The 21,027-nt window shown below is 51.9% G+C and overlaps 1 protein-coding gene across 3 annotated transcripts in view; it reads right to left on the bottom strand.

The window, feature by feature from the left end:
- The window catches only part of TNFRSF11A (TNF receptor superfamily member 11a), a 58,222-nt gene that overhangs the window by 31,318 nt on the left and 5,877 nt on the right, over window positions 1-21,027 (bottom strand). For all 3 annotated transcript variants that reach the window (XM_065935190.1, XM_065935192.1, XM_065935191.1), the window contains exon 2: window positions 853-934. In XM_065935190.1, coding sequence (XP_065791262.1) covers window positions 853-934 — 82 coding nt within the window. The remainder of the gene's footprint in view (window positions 1-852; window positions 935-21,027) is intronic.

The following is a 21,027-nucleotide window of genomic DNA, read 5'->3' as shown; positions in this document are numbered from 1 at the left end:
GTGCACCCCAAAAATATTTGTAGCTGAAATAGCTAAAGGATTTGTAATAAGATAAGGTCCTTTTCCTTAAAGCTCCTCTTCCGTCCCCAGAACAAGGAGTGAGTGAGGACACTCTGGACTTGGGGCCTCACCCAGGCCACAGAAGTAGCTGGTCACCTCCTTGTCAAAACAACTTTGGGGAAATGGTGACCAGTCTACCTCCTACTCCTCAGCAGATGTTGTGGGAGAAGTTATAACAGGATTTAGGCAATTTTTGGCAGTGATTCAAAGACAGTCATCCCCATCCCCATCACCACCCCCACCCCTGGTGAATTTCTATGAAATTAATACTTTTTTTTTTTTTTTGGCCTTACCTCGCGGTTTGTGGGATCTTAATTCCCCATCAGGGGTTGAACCTGGGCAGTGAAAGAGCTGAGCCCAAACCACAGAACAACCAGGGAACTACCCCTAAATGATACTTTTAAATAAGAGTTCTATTGAATATTTTGAGAGTTTGAATCACAAACTTCTAAAACAGCATTTTTAAAAAAACCTCTTGCCTTCTCAAGAAATAGTGTTTGAGGAAGCTGGTACTTAACTTACACTCCAGCATGCACTTAATTCCAGTTTCTGAAATTGCTCTTGGTTTTTAAGTTACTTCACCTATTGAGAGTAAGATTTTTCTCTTCAGAATGACAGACATTACTACCTGCCACTGCCATAAGAAGCCTACCCGATTTCTTTTTTTTTTAAATCCAATTTCTTTTCTCATCTGGCAGGATAGAATCAGTTACTTACTAACGTTAAAACAAAAACGGGCCCCACCCACTTTGGGAGGACAGCAAAAGGTTTAGCTTCTCAAGAAGCACGAACCTGGTTCACATTTCTTACAGCATTGTCCAAGATGCTCATAATACCTCTCGCTGGTACACGGAGGGGCGATCTGAAAAGTCACCTAAAAAGAAAATGTGCATCAGGTAGAGATTAGGCACAGCTCCTCCCAGAGGAAGCCACCAGAAACTTTCCTGCCACCGCTGTGCATCATACCACCTCCCGCCCAAAGGTATCACTATCCTATTCTAGCCCATCCCCCCCCCAAGAATGTACAAAACCAATGATCCTGGCATCAAGATCCATTTAAGTATTTAAAAATATTTCAGTTATGCTCATGCAAACAGGCTGAATTGAAGGGAAATTTATAAACAGTACCCAGAAGGTTGAAAACTGCTTTCTACCAGCCACGTACAAAGTGGCCCCACGTCTGTGTCATCCTGTGGTGGACAGTGGGGTCCGTCCACTCAGGTCATAAAACTGGAGAAGCACAGAGTGGGGTCCCTTCATCCTTGTATTACAGTCTTTGTGACCCTATGGACTGTATCCGGCCACGCTTTCCTGTCCATGGGATTGTCCAGGCAAGAACACTAGAGGGGGTTACCATGCCCTCCTCCAGGGGATCTTCCTGACCCAGGGATCAAACCTGCATCTGTCTGCTGACTCTTACAGGCAAATTCTTTACCACTGAGCCACCTGGGAAGCCGGTGTGTTATTTCAGGGGAAATGTGATCTGACAAGCTATTTCTGAGTTTAGAAAGATGCTTAGTACTGTTTGCCTTTAAAAAGTTTTAAGCATGCAGAGAAGTTTTTAAAGTGGGACAGCGACGGGTTCTAGGGAGCCTGTGACCTGGAGCCTGGACTCCCTCCAGCCCACCGGCTGGGCCGCTTCAGCTTTGTGAACTTCGGTCTCCTTTCTGCATGATTCTAATACCAACATTAATTTCCACATTTGCTCATCTAAGCAAAACAAAACAAAAGTCAAGCACCCTGCATTTGCTCAGATTCTTATCAGTTTGCCGCAGTAAAGCTCTTTCCCTTATCAGCGTCTCTGTTAGAGAAAAACAACACACACCGCTGTGGACAGGCAGGCCGCGGAGCTGCAGACCCGGGGGAGACGGAAGCCCGGGGGCAGCGGCGCAGACGGCGGCGTGCATTCACCGAGGGCCAGGGGTCCGCAGTCCCCACCTTGCCCTCAGAGGGGTCCGGCACTCCGGGGTGGGCTGCAAGGGGGGCGGCGGGCCCTCCCTGCGCGCGGGGACCTGGGGGTGTCCTCAGGGCTCGCAGGGCGGATCCCCGGGGCTCCGGGGCGGCTCAGCGGTGAAGAACCCCCTCCCAACGCCGGGGACACAGGTTCGATCCCCGGTCTGGGAAGATCCACATGCCGCGGAGCAGCTGAGCCCCTGAACCGGAGCGACTGAGCCTGCGCTTTGGAGCCGGGAACCGCGACTCCCGAAGCCGCACGCCGAGCCTGCGCTCCGCAGAGAAAACCCACGCCGCAACGAAGACCCAGCACAGCCAAAAACAAATTTAAAACCGGAAAAGAGGCTTCCCTGGTGGTGCGGTGGTGAAAACTGCGCCCAAAGCAGGGGGCCCGGGTTCGATCCCCGGTCAGGAAACAAAGATCCCACGCGCCATGAGGCATGGCCAAAAAGGAAAAATTAAGAGGACGCAGCCAGTAGGGGCCTCCCCGACCTCCCCCGGGGCCGGCAAAGCGCGTCGGGGGGGCTGCGGTCGGGGACAGCTCCTCCGAGGTCAGCGAGAGCGTCGCACGTGTTTCTGGAGCCAGTGTGCCGGGAAGGCTGTATCTGGACTCGGTTCCTAGGCCGTCTGACCCTCTCCGTGGACCCGGGTATCGGGGCCGACATTCCCCAAGCATCCACCGCCCGACAGGCTCACAGGGTCAGGGCAGTGAGCCCGTGGACACTGGGAAAGATGACGCAACAGAAGCCGCCCGCCTCTGCTCTCTGGGGCTTTCTCTGTTTCCATGGGAACCCGTGTCTCTGCGTCGGCATAGCAACGTGTGCAGAGAGGAGAGATGCGCAGAGGCAGACGGTGAGGCTGGACGCGGCAATGCAGATGCTGTTTCACAGAAAGGGTCTGTGTAAGCCTTATGGTACGTGAGCGCCCCTGCCATGCTGATGACAAAGCAGACCAGAGAAATGTGCAGTTGGGCTGTATTTCAGATGATCAAGGCCGATTGCGTCTGACCCGTAAGAAAACTGCAAGTCTCTGTGAGATAGGGGCAGGCTTTGTCTGGGTCACGTACACAGGTTCTTTTCAGGGGAATTTGCTGAAAGGGCGCCTCCTGAAGCAGCAGCCAGAAGAGGTCAGGTGCCACTGTGGGCTGGGCGCTGGGCCCCAAACCCTGGTACCTGGTGAGCGTCAGCCACCCGAAAGTGTGGACAGTTTGTTTACACGTCTAGGCACATGGCTGTGATTCATTCCGCCCATTCGCCCTCTGGCCCAGGAGTGTAACCCTGGCAAAAACAGGGAAGCTGCGATTCCAGAGGTGACCATATGTCCTCTTAAACAGATTTTTTTCAGATTGTTCCTTAATATCAATCTCTGTCTCCTAAGCGAATTGTGACTTTACACATGGACATGTCTTCTTTTTAAAATATTGAGAGATAATTCATATACTATGAAATTTCCCCTTTCAAAGGTTATGATTCATTGGGCTTTTTTTTTTTTTTTTTTGTATATTCAAAAAGTTATGCAACCAGCACTGCTGTCTAATTCCAGAACATCTTCATCACTGCAGAACTGACATGTTTGTTTCACACTGCTATAGGATTACTGATCTTTCAAGTTACATCAGTAATTCTGCTACTGGGAAATTTGACTGTGGTGAGGCAGACAATTTTGGTATTAATTTAATTTAAGGTAGAACTTAAACTGATCCCTACTTTGTTCCTGAGTTACATTAGATACTTTGCAGTACACCTTCAGACTCAAAATGACAATCAACATACAACTTATAAGGCAACATACGTACACAGATATGGTTAATGAAATATGTGTGTGTGTGAGTTGCTCCGTCATGTCTGATTCTTTACGACCCCAAGGACTGTAGCCCGCCAGGCTCCTCGATCCATGGAATTCTCCAGGCAAGAAGACTGGAATGGGTAGCCTATCCCATCTCCGGGGAATCTTCCCGATCCAGGGATTGAACCCAGTCTCCCGCATTGCAGGCAGATTCTTTACCATCTGAGCCACCAGGGAAGCCCCAAGGAAATGTGCCTTGGGGGTAAATAAAAAGAATCTAGAAAACTCTCTTTTGGAGGCCTGCACCTTCTGGAGAAGACAAGATATACTTTGTTGTTGTTGCTGTTTTCCCTCCCTTGCTCTTTTTTTCCTCCTTTGCTGGTGGAGGTGATGGAATTCCAGTTGAGCTATTTCAAATCCTAAAAGATGATGCTGTGAAAGTCCTGCACTCAATATGCCAGAAGATTTGGAAAACTCAGCAGTGGCCACAGGACTGGAAAATGTCAGTTTTCATTCCAATCCCTAAGAAAGGCAGTGCCAAAGAATGCTCAGACTACCACACAATTGCACTCATCTCACATGCTAGTAAAGTAATGCTCAAAATTCTCCAAGTCAGGCTTCAACAGTATGTGAACCATGAACTTCCAGATGTTCAAGCTGGATTTAGAAAAGGCAGAGGAACCAGAGATCAAATTGCCAACATTTGTCAGATAGTTGAAAAAGCAAGAGTTCCAGAAAAACACTACCTCTGCTTTATTGACTATGCCAAAGCCTTTGACTGTGTGGATCACAACAAACTGTGGAAAATTCTTCAAGATATGGGAATACCAGACCATCTGACCTGCCTCTTGAGAAATCTGTATGCAGGTCCAGTTAGAACTGAACATGGAACAACAGACTGATTCCAAATCGGGAAAGGAGTATGTCAAGGCTGTATATTGTCACCCTGCTTATTTAACTTATATGCAGAGTACATCATGAGAAATGCTGAGCTGGATGAAGCACAAGCTGGAATCAAGATTGCTGGGAGGAATATCAATAAACTCAGATATGCAGATGACAGCACACTTATGGCAGAAAGTGAAGAAGAACTAAAGAGCCCCTTGATGAAAGTAAAAGAGGAAAGTGAAAAAGTTGGCTTAAAACTCAACATGCTGAAAACTAATATCACGGCATCTGGTCCCATCACTTCATGGCAAATAGATGGGGAAACAATCGAAACAGAAACTTTATTTTCTTGGGCTCCGAAGTCACTGCTGATGGTGACTGCAGCCATGAAATTCAAAGACGCTTGCTCCTTGAAAGAAAAGTTATGACCAACCTAGACATCATATTAAAAAGCAGAGACATTACTTTGCCAACAAAGGTCCATATAGTCAAAGCTATGGTTTTTCCAGTGGTCATGTATGAATGTGAGAGTTGGACCATAAAGAAAGCCGAAGAACTGATGCTTTTGAACTATGGCGTTGGAGAAGACTCTTGAGAGTCCTTTGGACCACAAAGAGATCCAACCAGTCTATCATAAAGGAAATCAGTCCTGAGTATTTATTGGAAGGGCTGATGCTGAAGCTGAAACTCGAATACTTTGGCCACCTGATGTGAAGAACTGACTCATTTGAAGAGTCCCTGATGCTGGGAAAGATTGAAGGTGGGAGGAGAAGGGGACGACAGAGGATGAAATGGTTGGATGGCATCACTGACTCGATGGACATCAGTTTGAGTAAGCTCCGGGAGTTGGAGATGGACAAGAAAGCCTGGCGTGCTACAGTCCATGGGGTCGCACAGAGTTGGACACGACTGAGCAACTGAACTGACTTGACCCTTGTTCTTTGCTCTTTGCCTCCGAGAAGCTCTGTGTTTTCCTCCACTTGCAGCTCTAGGGTGAACCCTCTTAGTAGACCTGCGGCTCCCTGGGGCTCACACATGCGCAGAACTGGCTTCATCTCGTGCTGGGCTCACTCTGATCCCAAGCTCCACGTCCAGGAGCCCACGCCTCTCCCTCTGCACTGCAGTCCCCGCGTTTGTAACTAGTAGGAAATCTAGACCTTGGACGCCCTGGCCTGTCACCCTGGCTGATCCCTTGGGGCCCTGTCCCTTGATGCTACAGGCCACGCCAGTTCTGCCTCTGACTTCCCTGCTCCCACGACCCCAAACCCCACCTTCTTAGGCTTGGTTTCCAGCGAGCTGGAGCTGGATCTTTTGGATACCAGCCTCTGCCCAGATGGCCCGCATCCACAGAGTGGCGTTTTTTGGTATGAATGAGGGGGTGCCCTCAGCCCCTCCAGTCTTACCCCTCCTTTTCCTTCAGGTCCTAGTTCTGACATCCCTCATCTTATCAGCAGCGGGGAGCCCTCAGGCCTGTCAAGCTCCTTCTGGTCCTCTGGCCCTTTCCTCCCAACTGCTCAGAATGTGGGCCTGACTCTGTCCTCTGATGCTGAAGCTCCAGTACTTTGGCCACCTGATCGAAGACCTGACTCATTGGAAAAGACCCTGAGGCTGGGATAGAATGAAGGCAGGAGGAGAAGGGAGCGACAAGGGATGACGTGGTTAGATAGCATCACCAACGCAATGGACATGAGTCTGAGCAACCTCTGGGAGACAGTGAAGGACAGGGGAGTCTGGCGTGCGTCCACGGGGTCGCAGAGCTGGACACGGTGACTGAAAGACAATCTTCCCTAAAACCAAACGTGGCAGCTCTTATCACTGGGAGCAGTCCTCGTAAGGCAGGAGTTTGATGAAAACATGTTTCTGCTTAAGTATTTCAGAAGCAATCTCCCAGGGAATGGGGGGGTGGGGAGCAGGGATTCAGCATAAGGCTGCAGATTTTCAGTAAAGGGAGTGATTTTCAACCACCTCCAGCCTTGTCTCTTTGCTGAAGATGGAGCAACAGATGGCCTTTGGTAACCGACTTGAGAGGTACAGATTTCTAGTTATCTACATTTCTGTCTCCTTTGCCTTCAGGATTGATTTGTTTCCCTCTAAACAATAGGGCTTTTGAACCCTCATTGTTTTCATTAAACAAATAAAGCAGAACGACTTCTAAACTATTTATGGAATAAAGGGTATAGTCACATAAATTCAGCGTCAGCTCTGTTGCAGCGCTTGTGTCTTGGGGAATACGCTTTGATTCAGGGTACTTAGAAGTCTTGTAAAAACCACTCGTGCTGACAGGGCCCTACTACAGTCTTAATCAGAAAGCTACAAAAGCAACGTCTGGCCCGCAGAGCTTACGTCGACTAACTTCTGCTTTCTAACAGACAGCTCCGGAGTGTAGAAGAAACCCTAGTCTGTTTACAGCAAATACCTTTTACGTTTCCCCCTTTCTTCTCCCCTGCCCATACAAATTCCTTGGGCAGTCTTAAAGAAGTTAAAATTAAAATAAAAAAGAAGCTAAGACAATGCATCTAACATATTGGCCATCTGCTACCTCACTTTCTTTTGGGTTTTGTGTCATCTGGATATTTGTTTCAGGGCATACAAGCTAGTATTTAATTTTAATGGCTGACAGACTCTCTGGAATAACCATGTCTACAGTCTATGTGAGGCTTTGGGAGATAATAAATTGTAAATCAAAATTGTCTTTATAAAGCTCCGTGGATTTATTGGATTTGTTTCCCAATGCAATGCCATGTTGGGTCTAATCCTGAAAAACTCCAAGCTGAAGAAACAAAACATTTCTCTGAGTGGAGCTGCAGAGAGTGGAGGATCTGTATTTGGAATCCTGCAGGGAAGATTGACTTAAATATTTATTTTTCGTGCAGTTAATCAACCCAATTGTACCGAAAGGCATTATGAATCCTAAAATTACTTTTCTGCTCTACTGAAAATTCATGCTGACATGTAACAAAACAGAAAGAAGCTTGGCTCCTTCTGTCAAATCAAGAGGAAGAGAACTCAACCCAGAAGAACAAATGAGGGATTTTCCATAGGTTTTATTTTATAAAATATCATCCATGACTATATTTGAGAATCTGGCTGTAAATTAAGGAAAGATTGTATCACATTTCTGATTGCTACAGTTGAACTGAAAGAGGTGGTTTTTCTTGAGAGAAGCTACTGTATGTGAAAATGACACTCAATAGTCTTACTGCCCTTAAAAAAAATATCCTTAAAGGAAGTCACGATTGAAAGTGCTCTCACCCAGAAATCAAGTACTAGAGAGCTCTGTTCCCCAGAACACCGAGAGAATGGTTTTACTATGAGGATTTCACGCAAAGAAATTTTTTCTCTCTGAAGCCTTTCAGAGAGAAGCTTTTCATTTTTAGAAACAAATGAACAACAAACACATTACAGGTCTCAGTCACAGACCCGCAAACAAAGGTCTCTGTTGCTTCTTGTCCATTTCCTTTCTCAGCTGGCTGGGAAGTCCGGCCAGAGACAAGGCCTAAGTTTTCCCCTCTAAATATTTCAATTAGTGAGTCCAAACACAGACCCTTGGAACCGAGATGTTCTGGGGACCTGTTCAGTTTGGTCCCTTTCTTATCTCCTTTTCTCGAGAAGCTTCCAGCCCCTTCTCTATCTTATCCAGCTTTATATTCTCGAATATGGCACAGTTCTATGTCTGTTACAGGAAAGCATCCCCCATCAGACTTCTTGGTTAACAGTTCAGACCTGGAAGTGGATGTCACAGAGGAGTCATTTTAAGCTTCACATCAGATAAGGCAGGTTTCTACAGAAAATAGAAAAACCAAACACTCACTGAAGTCACGTCTGAGGAGCCAGAATGTGAGGACTTAGCAGAGCAGAGGCTGGGGCTGGGAGAGCCCCTGGAGAAGGGGGGGCAGCTGGTACCAGCGCGCCGGTGAAGACAGCCGAGACGCCCGGCCAGGTGGCTCCGCTGGTCAGGGAGAGCGGGGCGGGCTTCCCGGGACGGCTCTGCCATCCTGCAGCTCTCAGACCCGAACTTCCAGGCCGGTCTGCCGTTTCTTTAATAAAACTGCCTGCTTTTCTGCAACCTGAGAACAAGGTGGGGATAACACTTCTAAGGCTCTGTCTCTTCGCCTATAAAATGGGGCGAATCATTGTACCCCTCCTACCGCAGTGAGGATGCGATGGGACAATTTGTGCAGATGACGCAGCGATGTGGTGGTTCAGTCGCTCAGTCGTGTCCGACTCTTTGCAGACTGTAGCCCTCCAGGCTCCTCTGTCCCTGGGATTCTCCAGGTCAGAATACTGGAGCAGGTTGCCATTTCCTTCTCCAGGGGATCTTCCCGACCCAGGGATCGAGCTCGGGTCTCCTATGTTGCAGGTGGATTCTTTACCAGCTGAGCCACCAGGGAAGCCTGGCAAGGCGGCAATGGCAAGTGAAAACGAAGCCTGCGCTTCCTCCCGTGGAGGCCGAGGACCTTTCCAGCCAGTGGCTGGGGGACGGACGTGGGGCAGCGACTGTGTCAGTCGCTCGGCTGAGACGGGCACCCCGGCTGGCGGCCGCCGGAGAGGAGGTTAATGCACCCCTGGGCGGAATCGGCGAGCGTGGGTTCCTTCTACCAGATCATCCTGATGGGGGGATGGCGGGAAAAGGGTGTCGGCAGAAAAAGGAAAGAGGGTGGGGAAGAGCAGGGATCTGCAGCAACGCCCCGAAGCCCTGCAGCTTCTGGGCGCACCTTCCTTGTTTAGTTTTAACCTGGCTGTGATCACAGAAGCTGCTATCAGAGTGTTTCCAGTGACTGGAAAACGTGGGTTTTTGGTTTTTTTGGCTTCTCTGCAAGAGGTGCAGGATCTTAGTTCCCTCACTAGGACTCAAACTCATGCCCCCGGTGCAGAGCCCTAACCACTGGACAGCCAGGGGATTCCCGGAAAAACATGTTTTTAATTGAAGAGGTTTATTTTTTTAAAAGCCTGTTTGACTTCACATGCGGCAGGGCTTTCTCGTGGGACTGGGATCGTGGCAGGTGGCCCGAGTCACGCGGTGGTTTCTGACTGGGGCTTCAGCCGGTGGCGGTGGCGGAAGCTGGGTGGGGGTGAGCTGACTCAAAGCTTCTGCTGATAAAGGGGTCCCGAGATCCTGCCAGTGATTTCTGTCAACAGGGACAGAACGGAGGGATGTCCAAATGCCCTGCTAGACGTTTTCACTTCAAAAAACTCAACAGACAGCATTTCAAGCTCACGGTTTACAGAGGAAAACTCAGACTTTTCTTCGCACAAACCCAAGCTTCACACTTCGTACTTTAGAACATTACACGGGCACCTATGAAGATGGTATGTTACCAATTGAAGAGACGAAGAAAATAAACAGGCAGCCTTTGGGGGATCTCCTGTGCATCCCAATGCTTTGGCCGCCTGATGTGAAGAGCTGAGTCATTTGTAAAGACCCTGATGCTGGGAGAGATTGAGGGCAGGAGGAAAAGGGGCCGACAGAGGATGAGATGGTTGCTTGGCTTCACTGACTCAATGGACATGAGTTTGAGTAAATTCCGGGAGTTGGTGATGGACAGGAGGCCTGGCGTGCTGCAGTCCCTGGGATTGCAAAGAGTCGGACATGCCTGAATGACTGAACTGAACCATGCGCCCCAACAACCCAGATCACCCTAAGCGCCCCCTGGGAGACCACTGAACTTCGTGAAAGCCCTGCGTTACACGAGCCAGGTGCGTGGTCTAAGTCATGACGTAACAGAGAATAGAGGGTTTACACAGAAAACTCCCTGAGTGTCTAAAATACGACAGCTCCCTCTGTGGGTGTCGTTTAACGGCTGAGTGGTGACCGACTCTGAGACTGTGTGAACTGCAGCCCGCCAGGCTCCTCTGTCCAGGGGATTTCCCAGGCAAGAAGATGGGAGTGGGTAGTCACTCTCTTCTCCAAGGGTATTCCCAACTTGGGGACTGAACTCACCTCTCCTGCATTGGCAGGTGGATTCTTTACCAAAGGCACCAAGGAAGCCACGATTGCATTTACAGAAATGTATTTTACATACAACTCTTGAAAAAGAAAATTCTGCTGCTAAAATTGAGGCTCATCTAGTATCTGATTGGTACAGCGTGGAAAGATGTGTCTAGTTTGAGAAGAATGTGAAGAAAAGGACATCGTGACTACTATTAATAATGCATTAGTAACTGAGCTGCTCCTGAGGGATTTAGGACATTCTAAAATGTGTTTTATGAGTGTGTTTCCAGCAGTGAAGAGTATTCAAAACTCCAGCTCGAAGGCGTTCATCACGGCTGGCCTGCTACTGGTCTCACTGAAAAGCACTACCAGGAATGTGCCCCCTCCCCAAGTACAGACCACTCCCCATCGAGGGGCTGGGAGCTGACCTCACCTGCAGACAGCAGAGGAAGGCCAGTCACTGCTCCGCCTGCCATCTGTCTTACCTTGCAAAGTGACTTTTCATGTGGTATGACCGGAAAGCAAATTTCAGCTTGGTCTGATGACAGACCAAACCCTGATGACAGGGTTTGATGACAGAAAGCACCCATCTCTTAAAAAGCGTTGCTATCATCACACCTTCAAGGACATCTTTCCTGAGTTCTCACGTGCCGTGCAAGGCACAGGCTCGTGTAGAACAAGGACGTGGGCCCGTCCCACCCTCTCAAAGCGTGCAGCGCCGGACCACACAGGCACCGCGAGGAGAGAACTAGCAGCTGGGGACCCAGGCAATGACCAGGTCTGCCGAAGATCAGGTTCCAGGAAGTGCCTGGACGTAGCCCTCACTGGTTACGGGAGCAGGAAGGGGAGGGAACCCGGCCTGGGATACAGGGGAAGACAGCTCGGCCGGAGGACCCCAAAGCTGGAGGGGGAGGGGCAAGGGGCAGAGGAGCCAGGGATCCCTGGGCAGGAGGAGGAGGGGGGAGACCCCGAGGGTGCGGGCCCCGGCTGGGGGGGCCAGGGAGTGGACCGGGAGGACGTGGCCGCTGTGGAGAAACGGGGGCCTTTTCGGCAGCATCCTGGGGCTTCCCTGGTGTCTCAGATGGGAAAGAATCTGCCTGCCAGTGCAAGAGACGAGGGTTTGATGCCTGGGTCGGGAAGATCCCCTGGAGGAGGAAGAGGCAACCCACTCCAGTATCCTTGCCTGGAGAATCCCATGGACAGAGGAGCCTGGCGGGCTATGGTCCAGGGAGCTGCAAACAGTGGGACACGACTGAGCGACTCACACTTTCCCACACTTGGAGCAGACTGCAGAGAGGGGTGGTGAGAAAGGCCGATAAGCAGGCGTGCTCCTTCTGACGACGCAGTGTCTGATGGGGGCGTGACCAGCGTCTCAGGGACGGATCAGCCAGGCCTAGAGCAGGTGTGAGCATGTGAGGCAGGCAGTGTTGGTCGTGCAGGGAGGGCGAGGAAGAGGCTCCTTTTAGGAAGGGGAGGAAGGGCTGTCTCCATCTGGAAACACTGAATTTGGCTCTTTCACATCAGCCCTTTGAAAAGGGAAAATTTTATGTATATACTTAAAAAGTGCATATATATATATACACACACACACACACACACATAACACACTTTGCCATTTGAATCATTTTTTAGTGTACAGTTCAGCGGCACTAATTAGACTCATGATGTTGTACAACCATCACTACGGTCTCACCAGAGCATCTTATTTCCCCACACAGAGACTCTTTTAAACACTGCACAGTAACCCCTCCTCCCCTCTGGCTGGGAACCCTGGAGTTAAAGAACGATGCCATATTTCCTCCAGCACCTGGCAGCCTCTTTCTGCCTTCTGTCTCTGTGAGCTTGACCATTCTAGGTACCCCGCCTAAGTGGGATCATACAGGGTTTGTCTCTGTGTCTGGCTTTTTTCACTTGGCGTGGTCTTCAGGGTCCGTCCGTGGTGTAGCCTATGTGGGAACGTCATTGCTTTTGATGGCAGAACGGTATGCCGTTGTATGAATAGGTCAGTTTCCTATCCGCCCATCTGTGGGTGGATATGTGGGTCACCCCACCATTTCCCTGTTGGGATCAGGGCTGCTGTGAGCCGCTGGCACACGAGAACCTGCTCTGTTCTTGTTTTCAGTTCTCTGGAAGTCCACACCTGAGTCACACAGTCATTCTGCGTTCAGCTCTTTGAGGAGCCACCAGACATTCCCCCATAGTTGCTGCACTATTTTAGTCCATTCCCACCAGAAATGCACCAGGGCTTCCTTGGTGGCTCAGCTGGTAAAGAATCTGCCTGCGATGCAGGAGACACGGGTTTGATCCCTGGGTGGGGGAGATCCCCAAGGGAGTGGCAACCTACTCCAGTATTCTTGCCTGGAGAACTCCTTGGACTGAAGAGCCTGGAGGGCTACAGTCCACGGGGTCGAAAAAGAAATGGATATGACTGAGCGACTAACACTTCCACCAGAAATGCATGCGGCTTCCAATTTTTCCATGTCTTTCCCAACACTTGTTATTTTTCATTTCTTTTGGTAATAGTGATCCTAACGAGTGTGGTTTTTTATAGTTAATTAATTTGTTTATTTGCAGCACTAGCTGTTAGCTGCAGCATGTGGGAGCTAGTTCCTTGACCAGGGATTGAACCTGGGCCCCCTGCATTGGGAGCACCAAGTCTCACCCACCCGGCCACTCAGCGTGCTTGTGACCTGCATTTCCCTAATGGCTGCCCTGGTGGCTCAGACGGTAAAGCGTCCGCCTGCAATGCGGGAGGCCTGGGTTCAATCCCTGGGTCGCGAAGATCCCCTGGAGAAGGAAATGGCAACACACTCCAGTATTCCTACCTGGAAAATTCCATGGACGGAGGAGCCTGACAGGCTACAGTCCATGGGGAAGCAGAGTCGGACACGACTGAGCCACTTCCCTTCCCTTCCCTAATGACTAATGATGCTGAGTATCTATTTTATGCACCTGTTGGCCACTTTTAGAGAAATGTCTATGTAAGTCCTTTATTCATTCTTATGGGGCAATTTCATTTTGCCTGGACTTGTGCACAGGACTAGACTTAGCTGTCAACAGCACTGACTCATTATATAGGGCCAGAATGGTTACCAGAGGGCTGTAGGGCCCTTGGATTCATTTTCACCATCTTGAAAGAAATCCTTGATTTTCCTATTGAAGAAAAACTTTCCCGATCTAAACAACATCACTGCGTGGTTCTCCAGAAAATAATCAAGGAGCTTTAGCATTTAAGTAAGATGTGCTTGGTCAGTTTACAACCTGAAAGTGGAACAAGTTAAAACTGCATTCATTTACTCCCCAAATGTTAACTGAACACATCCTGTGTGCCACAGACAATTGTAAGTTTTGTGGACACAGTAGATATTAGACAGAGAGAGACCTTGCTTATAGTCCTTGGGAGAAGAGTGACAGGAAATAGACATGTAATGGAATCTGGCTGAAATGGTGACGATGAAAAAAATAAGATAAGGTGTGGAATTATGAGGGGAGCCTCACTGATGAGGTGACTTTTGAGTGGAGACCTGCATGGTGAGGGAACAAGTCAGATTAACGGGAAGTCTAGATTCACACAACTGGTGACATAATTTATCCACATCATGAGTTAATACGTACCTGCAGCTTCAGGACGGTGTGACGCTGACTGTCGGGTCACAGTGGACATAACATTTTAGATAATGAGCCCTTAATGCTATTTTTACCATCAGAGAGGAAATAACTTGTCATAAGATTTTTTAGTTTTAAAGTTTAACCGAGATAAAATACTCATAACAAAATTTACTATCTTAACCATTTTGCTATGAGATTTTTTAAAAATAGATACTGCACACAGAAACAAAAATCTGACTCAGGTCAGATTTAATTGGAAAAAAAAAACCCGTAAAAATGTAGAGTAATTGTGGCCTTTTAGAAGTCTTGGCATAGTCACCATTTCGATCTAGCAGACAATACAATCAACTTCATGAGCTGTCTTGAAAGTTGGTTTTTATGGCCCCATCAGCATTTTTTTCCCCCTGATCACCCTGATTCCAGATAAGCTCATAAAAAAAGAAAACTTATTCAGACAAGAGCATATCAAAGGTCTATTGATTTCTGCTCACCTCTCTAACTCTGCTCACAATGCATGTATTATCTCTGCTCCTAGAAAACATATGGCCCAAGGGAAAATGAAGAAATAACCTTGCATTTCAAAACTTTAATTGCAAGTGTCTTTGTCCTCTGGGGAGATGAGGGGTGAAGCAAGTCTGCAGCTGTGCGCTACTGAAACGGCGGGCCGTCTGTTTCCTAAACAGCGCGATGAGGATGGCTGACTCGTCCTCACACCAGCCAGCCCAGGCTCCTGTCAATGCCCCCTTTATTCTCCCAGTGTGAGGGGCTTTTTTTTCTTTGCCGTTCTTAAATTTTTTGTTTTAACTTTTATTCATCTGAGACGAGAGCTCCTTTCTCCTCTAACCTTACAGAGCCCCGTGCTTCCCAGAGCGCGCTGCTCTGTGGGGCATCCAGGGCACTCCAGGGCTCTGCCCTGCTCTTTGGGGGAAGTGACGGGTCAGTCCTCAGTCATGTCTGACTCTGTCACCTCGTGGACTGCCGCCTCTGTCCATGGGGTTCTCCAGGCAGGAACACTGGAGTGGTAGCCATTCCCTTCTCCAGGAGATCTTCCTGAACCAGGGGTCGAACCCGGGTCTCCAACATTGCAGGTGAATTCTTTCCCAGCTGAGCCAGCAGGGAAGCCCATGATGGGAGTGGGCCAAGCTAATAAGGCCTTTAGACCCCAAAGGGGCCAGGCAAGGGACTAGGCTGCCCTGGGCTGCTTCGTTTAAAAAAAAAAAAAAATTCCTGTTTTACTGCCCCCCCAAGCCCCCCTTGTTTTTCTTTCTCTTTTCTTTTTTTTTTTTGATGACGTTTTTAAAGTGTTTTTTGAAGTTGTTACAATGTGGCTTCTGTCTTAGGTTTTGGGTTTTTGGCCACAGGGTGCACTCTTAGCCCCCTGACCAGGGGTCAGCCTGCACTGGGAGGTGAAGTCCCCACTGGACCGCCAGGGACGCCCCCCCGGCCTGCTGCTCAAATGTGCACAAAGTCACCTGGAACATGAATTCAAAGGTGCCTCTCAGCGAGTGGGGTCTGCACTCCTGACAGGCTCTCGGGTGACGCCACCACCGCTGGGTGTGGAGTGGCAAGGTCAGAGATGGGTCAGACCGAGATGAAGGCCCCTCGGGTCTCCCAGGCCCCCACTCCTGCCGTCTCCCCAGCGGCCCTGCCCAGGACCGAGGCCGGCAGCGCACCGCAGCCCCTCGCCCGCCTCTTCTGGCCTTGCGGTCCTGCTCAGCCCTCGGGCCGGGTCAGCGAGGCGGATCAGTGAACCCCCACCCCCGGCCACTGTCCTTTAAGCGAAGGTTTCGTACCCGGACTGCTCAGCCCCGGTGCCGGCAGGTCTCACGTCCACCCGGACTGTCTCCTCTCCCAGTGGCGTTGAGGATCACGGCGGTTTTGTGTTTTAAAAAACTTTCTCTTTTGTAGCGGGTACAGCCGATGACCAAACAACGGGGTGGCAGTCTCGGGTGAACAGCGCAGGGACTCGGCCATACGTGTACAAGCATCCCATGCGCCCGTTCTCCCCAGATCTGCGGTGGTTTCTGCGTTCCTGCTCTTCCCAGGCGACGGCACGCTCCCCACCTCCCCCTCTTGCCTGCCCCCCACATCACTTGCGGGGTCACCCCCTGCTCCGGACCTCCGGTGAGCGAGCTGCCTGTCTTTGAGACCCCGGGGCCCGCTGACTCCCCCCATGCCACTCTGGCCAGCCCGCCGGCTCCCGGTCAACCCTGACCCCCAGCTCCGCCGCGCCCTCCCCGCCGCGGCCGCCGGTCCATCGCCAGCTGTCCTCCACCCCTGCCGGGCGCGCGGCCCGTCTCTCCTGCGGAGCCCGTCCTGGGCCTCCGAGCCACGAAGCCCTGACCCCCACGCGCCTCACAGCCTGCAGCGGCCTCCTGGGCTCACATCCTAGGACTTCGGCTCGATTCCACGTTCAAGGAAGGACGAAGCCCGCGCCGGGTGCTAGGCCGCTGCCCGCAGGACCCGGGCCGGGGGAGCCGCGGAGCGGAGACCCTCCCGGTGTCGGCGGCTGGAGGGGAGCGCCACGGCGCCCCTCTGGAACGGTCATCGCCACGCTCGACAGGCCTCATCTGTCTTGCTTTTCAAGAACTAAAGCCCACGTCCAGGGCCATTCCTGGCCTTGGCTGAACTCGTCCCTCCTCCTTAAACACAACTGAGCTCTACCTCCTCTTGTCGCAGCCACAGCCGGGCTACACTTTACAGGAACGTGAACCCAGCCACCCAAGGTTGCTCAGTACCTGCGGGCGCCGCACAGTGCCAGGTACGGGCATCTGACCCTCCTCCGCCGGGCAGGGACCAGCGCTTCTCAACCCGCACTGCGCAAGCGAGCCACCGGGGCCTCTCCTAAAGACGCAGGTTTTCTCACAAGTCCCGGCTGACGCTGACACTGCTGGTCTTGGAGGAGCAAGGTCAGAGATGACATCAGGCCCGAGAGCCAGAACTTCTCGCATTTCCGGCCCGGTACCATAATCTCCATCCGCACGAGGGACCTGAGACCCGCCCCGCCCACCGCCCAGCAGACGCGCGAGGCTCGAGGGGGTGAGAGCGCAGAGCGGTCCTCACGGAATGTCTCCCGCTTCCCGGGCACCTCGCTAGAGGCGTTCCCGTCCTCATCTCCCTTATCTCCCTTCTGCTTCACAAGGAGACGAGGCGGCCCACGCAGGCCGTGCGTGATAAGCAGAGTGGCACAGTGCCAGGCACGCAGCGAACGCTCAAATTCTCGGTAAATTAATGAATAACATTTCCTGAAGGGCTGATTGTGATCTTACAACTTCCCCTTACAGAAAACTGTAATGGTTTCCTACGAGTTCTGAATCAGATTCACACTCCCCAGCACGGGCTCGGAAGGGCTCTGCCAGTCGGGGGCAGAGTTAGAGGCACCCTAGGGGGACAGGTGGCCAGACCAAGATCGGAAATCCCTTCCTGGGCTCGGATTCGCTCTCGAACGGGACGGGAGGCAGGCCCGCCTGGCCCACACGCGGTCGCCCCCGCTGGCGTCGGGACAGGGCCTCTCCTGGACGGCCCCTCGGCCCCCTGTCCGGGCGCAGAGCAGCGGGCGCCCATCACTCCCGCATCCCTCGTCCCGAGGACGCCCCACGCAGTTACGAGGACGAGCTGTCCATTCTAGGGTCTTGGCTGTTGCTCAGTCGTGTCCGACTCTTTGTGACCCCATGGACTGCAGCGCGCCGGGCCTCCCTGTCCCTCAGGAGCTCCTGGAATTTGCCCACGTTCATGTCCATGGAGTCGGTGATGCCACCAACCACCTGGCGCCTTGGTCATTTGTAACCTGACACGTAAGTAGGACCTCAGGGGCCTTGGGCACAGGGACCCCAACTGGGACAAGGAAAACCTAAGCCCCTCAGAAGGGGCCCCCAGCCCCCCACATGGACAGAGCCTGGGGGGCGGCAGAACGGGATGAACACGCCCGGGACGTCCTGACAAACGCAAGGCAGGGCTGGGGTGCCTGGCCCAGCAGCGACAGGACAGCTTATTCCCGGCGCCCAAGGGCTGCAGAGTCAGAGAGGCCCTCGCGTCGGGAAGTGGCAGCGGTGACTCAGTCTGTCACATTTCTTTTCCTCCTGAGTCAGGGAGCGACCCGCACATGGACCCTGAGCTGAGGCTGCCCAGGGTGCCCGCCTAAACCCAGCCTTGAAGTCACAGCCTTTTCCTTTCTGCTTGGTGACAGTCAGCAACAGAGCGCCCTCCGAAGACGAGCCTCCTTGAGCAGGCCCCACAGATGCAGACCGGCTGTGCCGTTTCCCCAAGCCCTAAGGAGCCTGCTCCTCTCTCTGCACCCCCAGGCCTGGAGCTCTCCTTGTCTGCTCCCTGCCCATCACGCAGCGACCGCAGAAGCGGCTTTCCCGTGGGGTGAGGGCCTCACCACGGGGCAGACGCCTGCCCCGGATGGGCCATGCTCACGGGGCCCCGGGCATGAGTCCTGTCTTCCTGGCGAGCTGGAGTGGGGATGAAACGTCTGCGAGCAGCATCTCGTATGTGCCGGGCATGTGGGAGGGCTTCGACACGTGGCAGGTGCGTTTAAAACCGTCATCAGCAATACTCGTTTAGCTCTGAGCTCCAAACCTTTCCGTGGAATCTGACGTCTACAGCAGCAGGTCTCGAACTCCAGCGTGCCTCAGAATCCCCTGCGGAGGGGGTGACACCGAAGGAGGGCCCCACCCGCAGAGTGTCTGATGTTGGGGCCTGGGGATGTGCATTCCTCAGCCCCCAGGGTCCAGGCCGCCCCCTCCCCGGGGCTGAGGCCTGCCCGCCCCCACCTGGCCAGGGCCTGTCCTGTCCCGGCCGGCTAGGGGCTCAGACACCAGCCAGGCCTTGGTTTCCTCTTGCTCGGCTCTGCCCCCGGCATCACGTCCGTCCTTCCTTCCAGGCCCAGAGGCTTCGCTGGCCCCCGTGTCCTGCCCTGCATGCCTGAGGCACCTGGCTCGACCCTCCTGGCAGCGTTAGACCCACTTAACTGCGAGGGACTCAGACGGGCTGTCTCAGCCTGCCTATGAGGCGCGGGCGTCCCGGGGCTCAGGCGCATACGGGAGGCCTGTTTTCCAGAGCGCCTCATGAAACTGCAAAGCCAGGATCCAGAGAATTGAAAAGAAAGAAGCTGACAGAGAGGTTAAAGGAAGTCGCATGAATAACTTGAGTAAGAGGAAGTAGTGGGCTGACAGTCTTCAAAGAGAGAAACACGAAAATAGAGACAGTGACCAGCGGATCTTCACGCCCAGACAGAGCAAATGTGAGGAAGCGGGCTTGCACTGTGACAGTACTAGATTTAGGGCCTCAGGGACGTTCCGGCTGCGGAGAATTCCTGAAGGATGCACAGCAGGGCCAGAGCAGATGTGATTAATCCCCACTAGCCTTGAAACAGGGAGCAGAGTCTCTGTTAACACGCACGTTTCAGACATGATGCTGCTTTTCTACCCTGGGTACAGAACTGGGAGCCCTTGACAGTTTTTCCACTGGACAGGCGCTTGGCAGCTGTCTGTGCTCCTTAAGGACATGCTTTTAAGTTAGGTGGTGCCGGTGGGCAAGAGCCCGCCTGCCAACGCGGGAGACCTAAGAGACTCGGGTTCAATCCTGGGACCAGGAAGATCTCCTGGGGGAGCAACCCACCCCAGTGTTCCTGCCTGGAGAATCCCGTGGACAGAGGAGCCTGGCGGGCTACCGTCCATGGGGTCATAAAGCATAGGACACGACTAAAGGACTTAGTGTGCATGCATGCACATTGCGGAGAGGAGCAAATATTTTTAAAGAGTCAGAACCTCAGAAAAGAGGGCTCACTTCCTATTTGGGGGAGGTAAGGAGCTGGCAGAGGCCGCAGTGCTAACAGGACGTGTGTGACAGAACCCCTGTTCTCTTCCCACCTCCCAGATTTAACCATCACGTTCACAACACGTTAAAGAGTTTTTCTTCCTCATTTTTCATGGAAAGTCTTCAAATTTCTGGTGGCTGGAGGAAGTGGCTCTTGTACTGTGAACACTGAACAGGAAATGTCATGAGTTATTATTATTCCAATGAACCCAAAGGGTCGGTTTTTTTGCCGATGGTTCTTCCTGCCACTTGGAGACCTGGCAGCGCTCTGCCTTTGTCTGTGCCAGGAGGGCTTCTGTGTCACCTGCGAGGCCAGGGCTTTTGGGGGTGGGGGCGCAGAGGGGGCAGGCAGAGCGAAAGGGAAGCACTCAGCTGAGGCACCGACATCCACCAGGAAAAGGGGCCTCATGCAGGAGAAAGAGCTCTGCCCAGCTGCCGTCCAAGGTAAACACGGCTTGAGCTGGGGGCGGGTGCGCTGAGGGCAGTGTGGGAAGACCATGGCGTAGGTCACACCAGCCCTGATGATGGGCTTGGGGGACCGCTGGCCGCTTATCTCTTTAGTCCTGAGTTTTCAAACTCTGCCTACATCCTGACCTTCTGATTCAAAGACACCTTTAGGCCAGGAAATGGCTCTGAATTCCAGAGCACACAAATTTCCTGCAGGGCCCAGTGCCGTGGGGCTCTTAGCTTGTTTTTACCTCTAGGGGGTCTAAGGAATTTTGCTTCCCAATACTATAATCCGAAGCAAGTGGGATTCCATATCCTAAACTACATTCTTCTTTATTGTTTGGGGGGGTGGAAATCCTTTACTTGAAACTGAAACTGATGTGAGTTGGATTTGGACTAAGAAGTTTCCTTAATAAACTGCAAAAATATCAGCAAATGGTCAGCTGTGTTGTCCGGACATCTATCACATTTTTTTTAATAATCGGTCCAACCACATCCTCTGCCCCTGTGTCTTCGTCACCCGGCACAGCTCG

Source organism: Muntiacus reevesi, chromosome 4 (genome assembly GCF_963930625.1).
Source record: "Muntiacus reevesi chromosome 4, mMunRee1.1, whole genome shotgun sequence".
Classification (NCBI taxonomy): domain Eukaryota; kingdom Metazoa; phylum Chordata; class Mammalia; order Artiodactyla; family Cervidae; genus Muntiacus; species Muntiacus reevesi.
The sequence above is the reverse complement of the archived record's forward strand: the minus strand, read 5'-3'. Positions and strand labels throughout refer to the sequence as shown.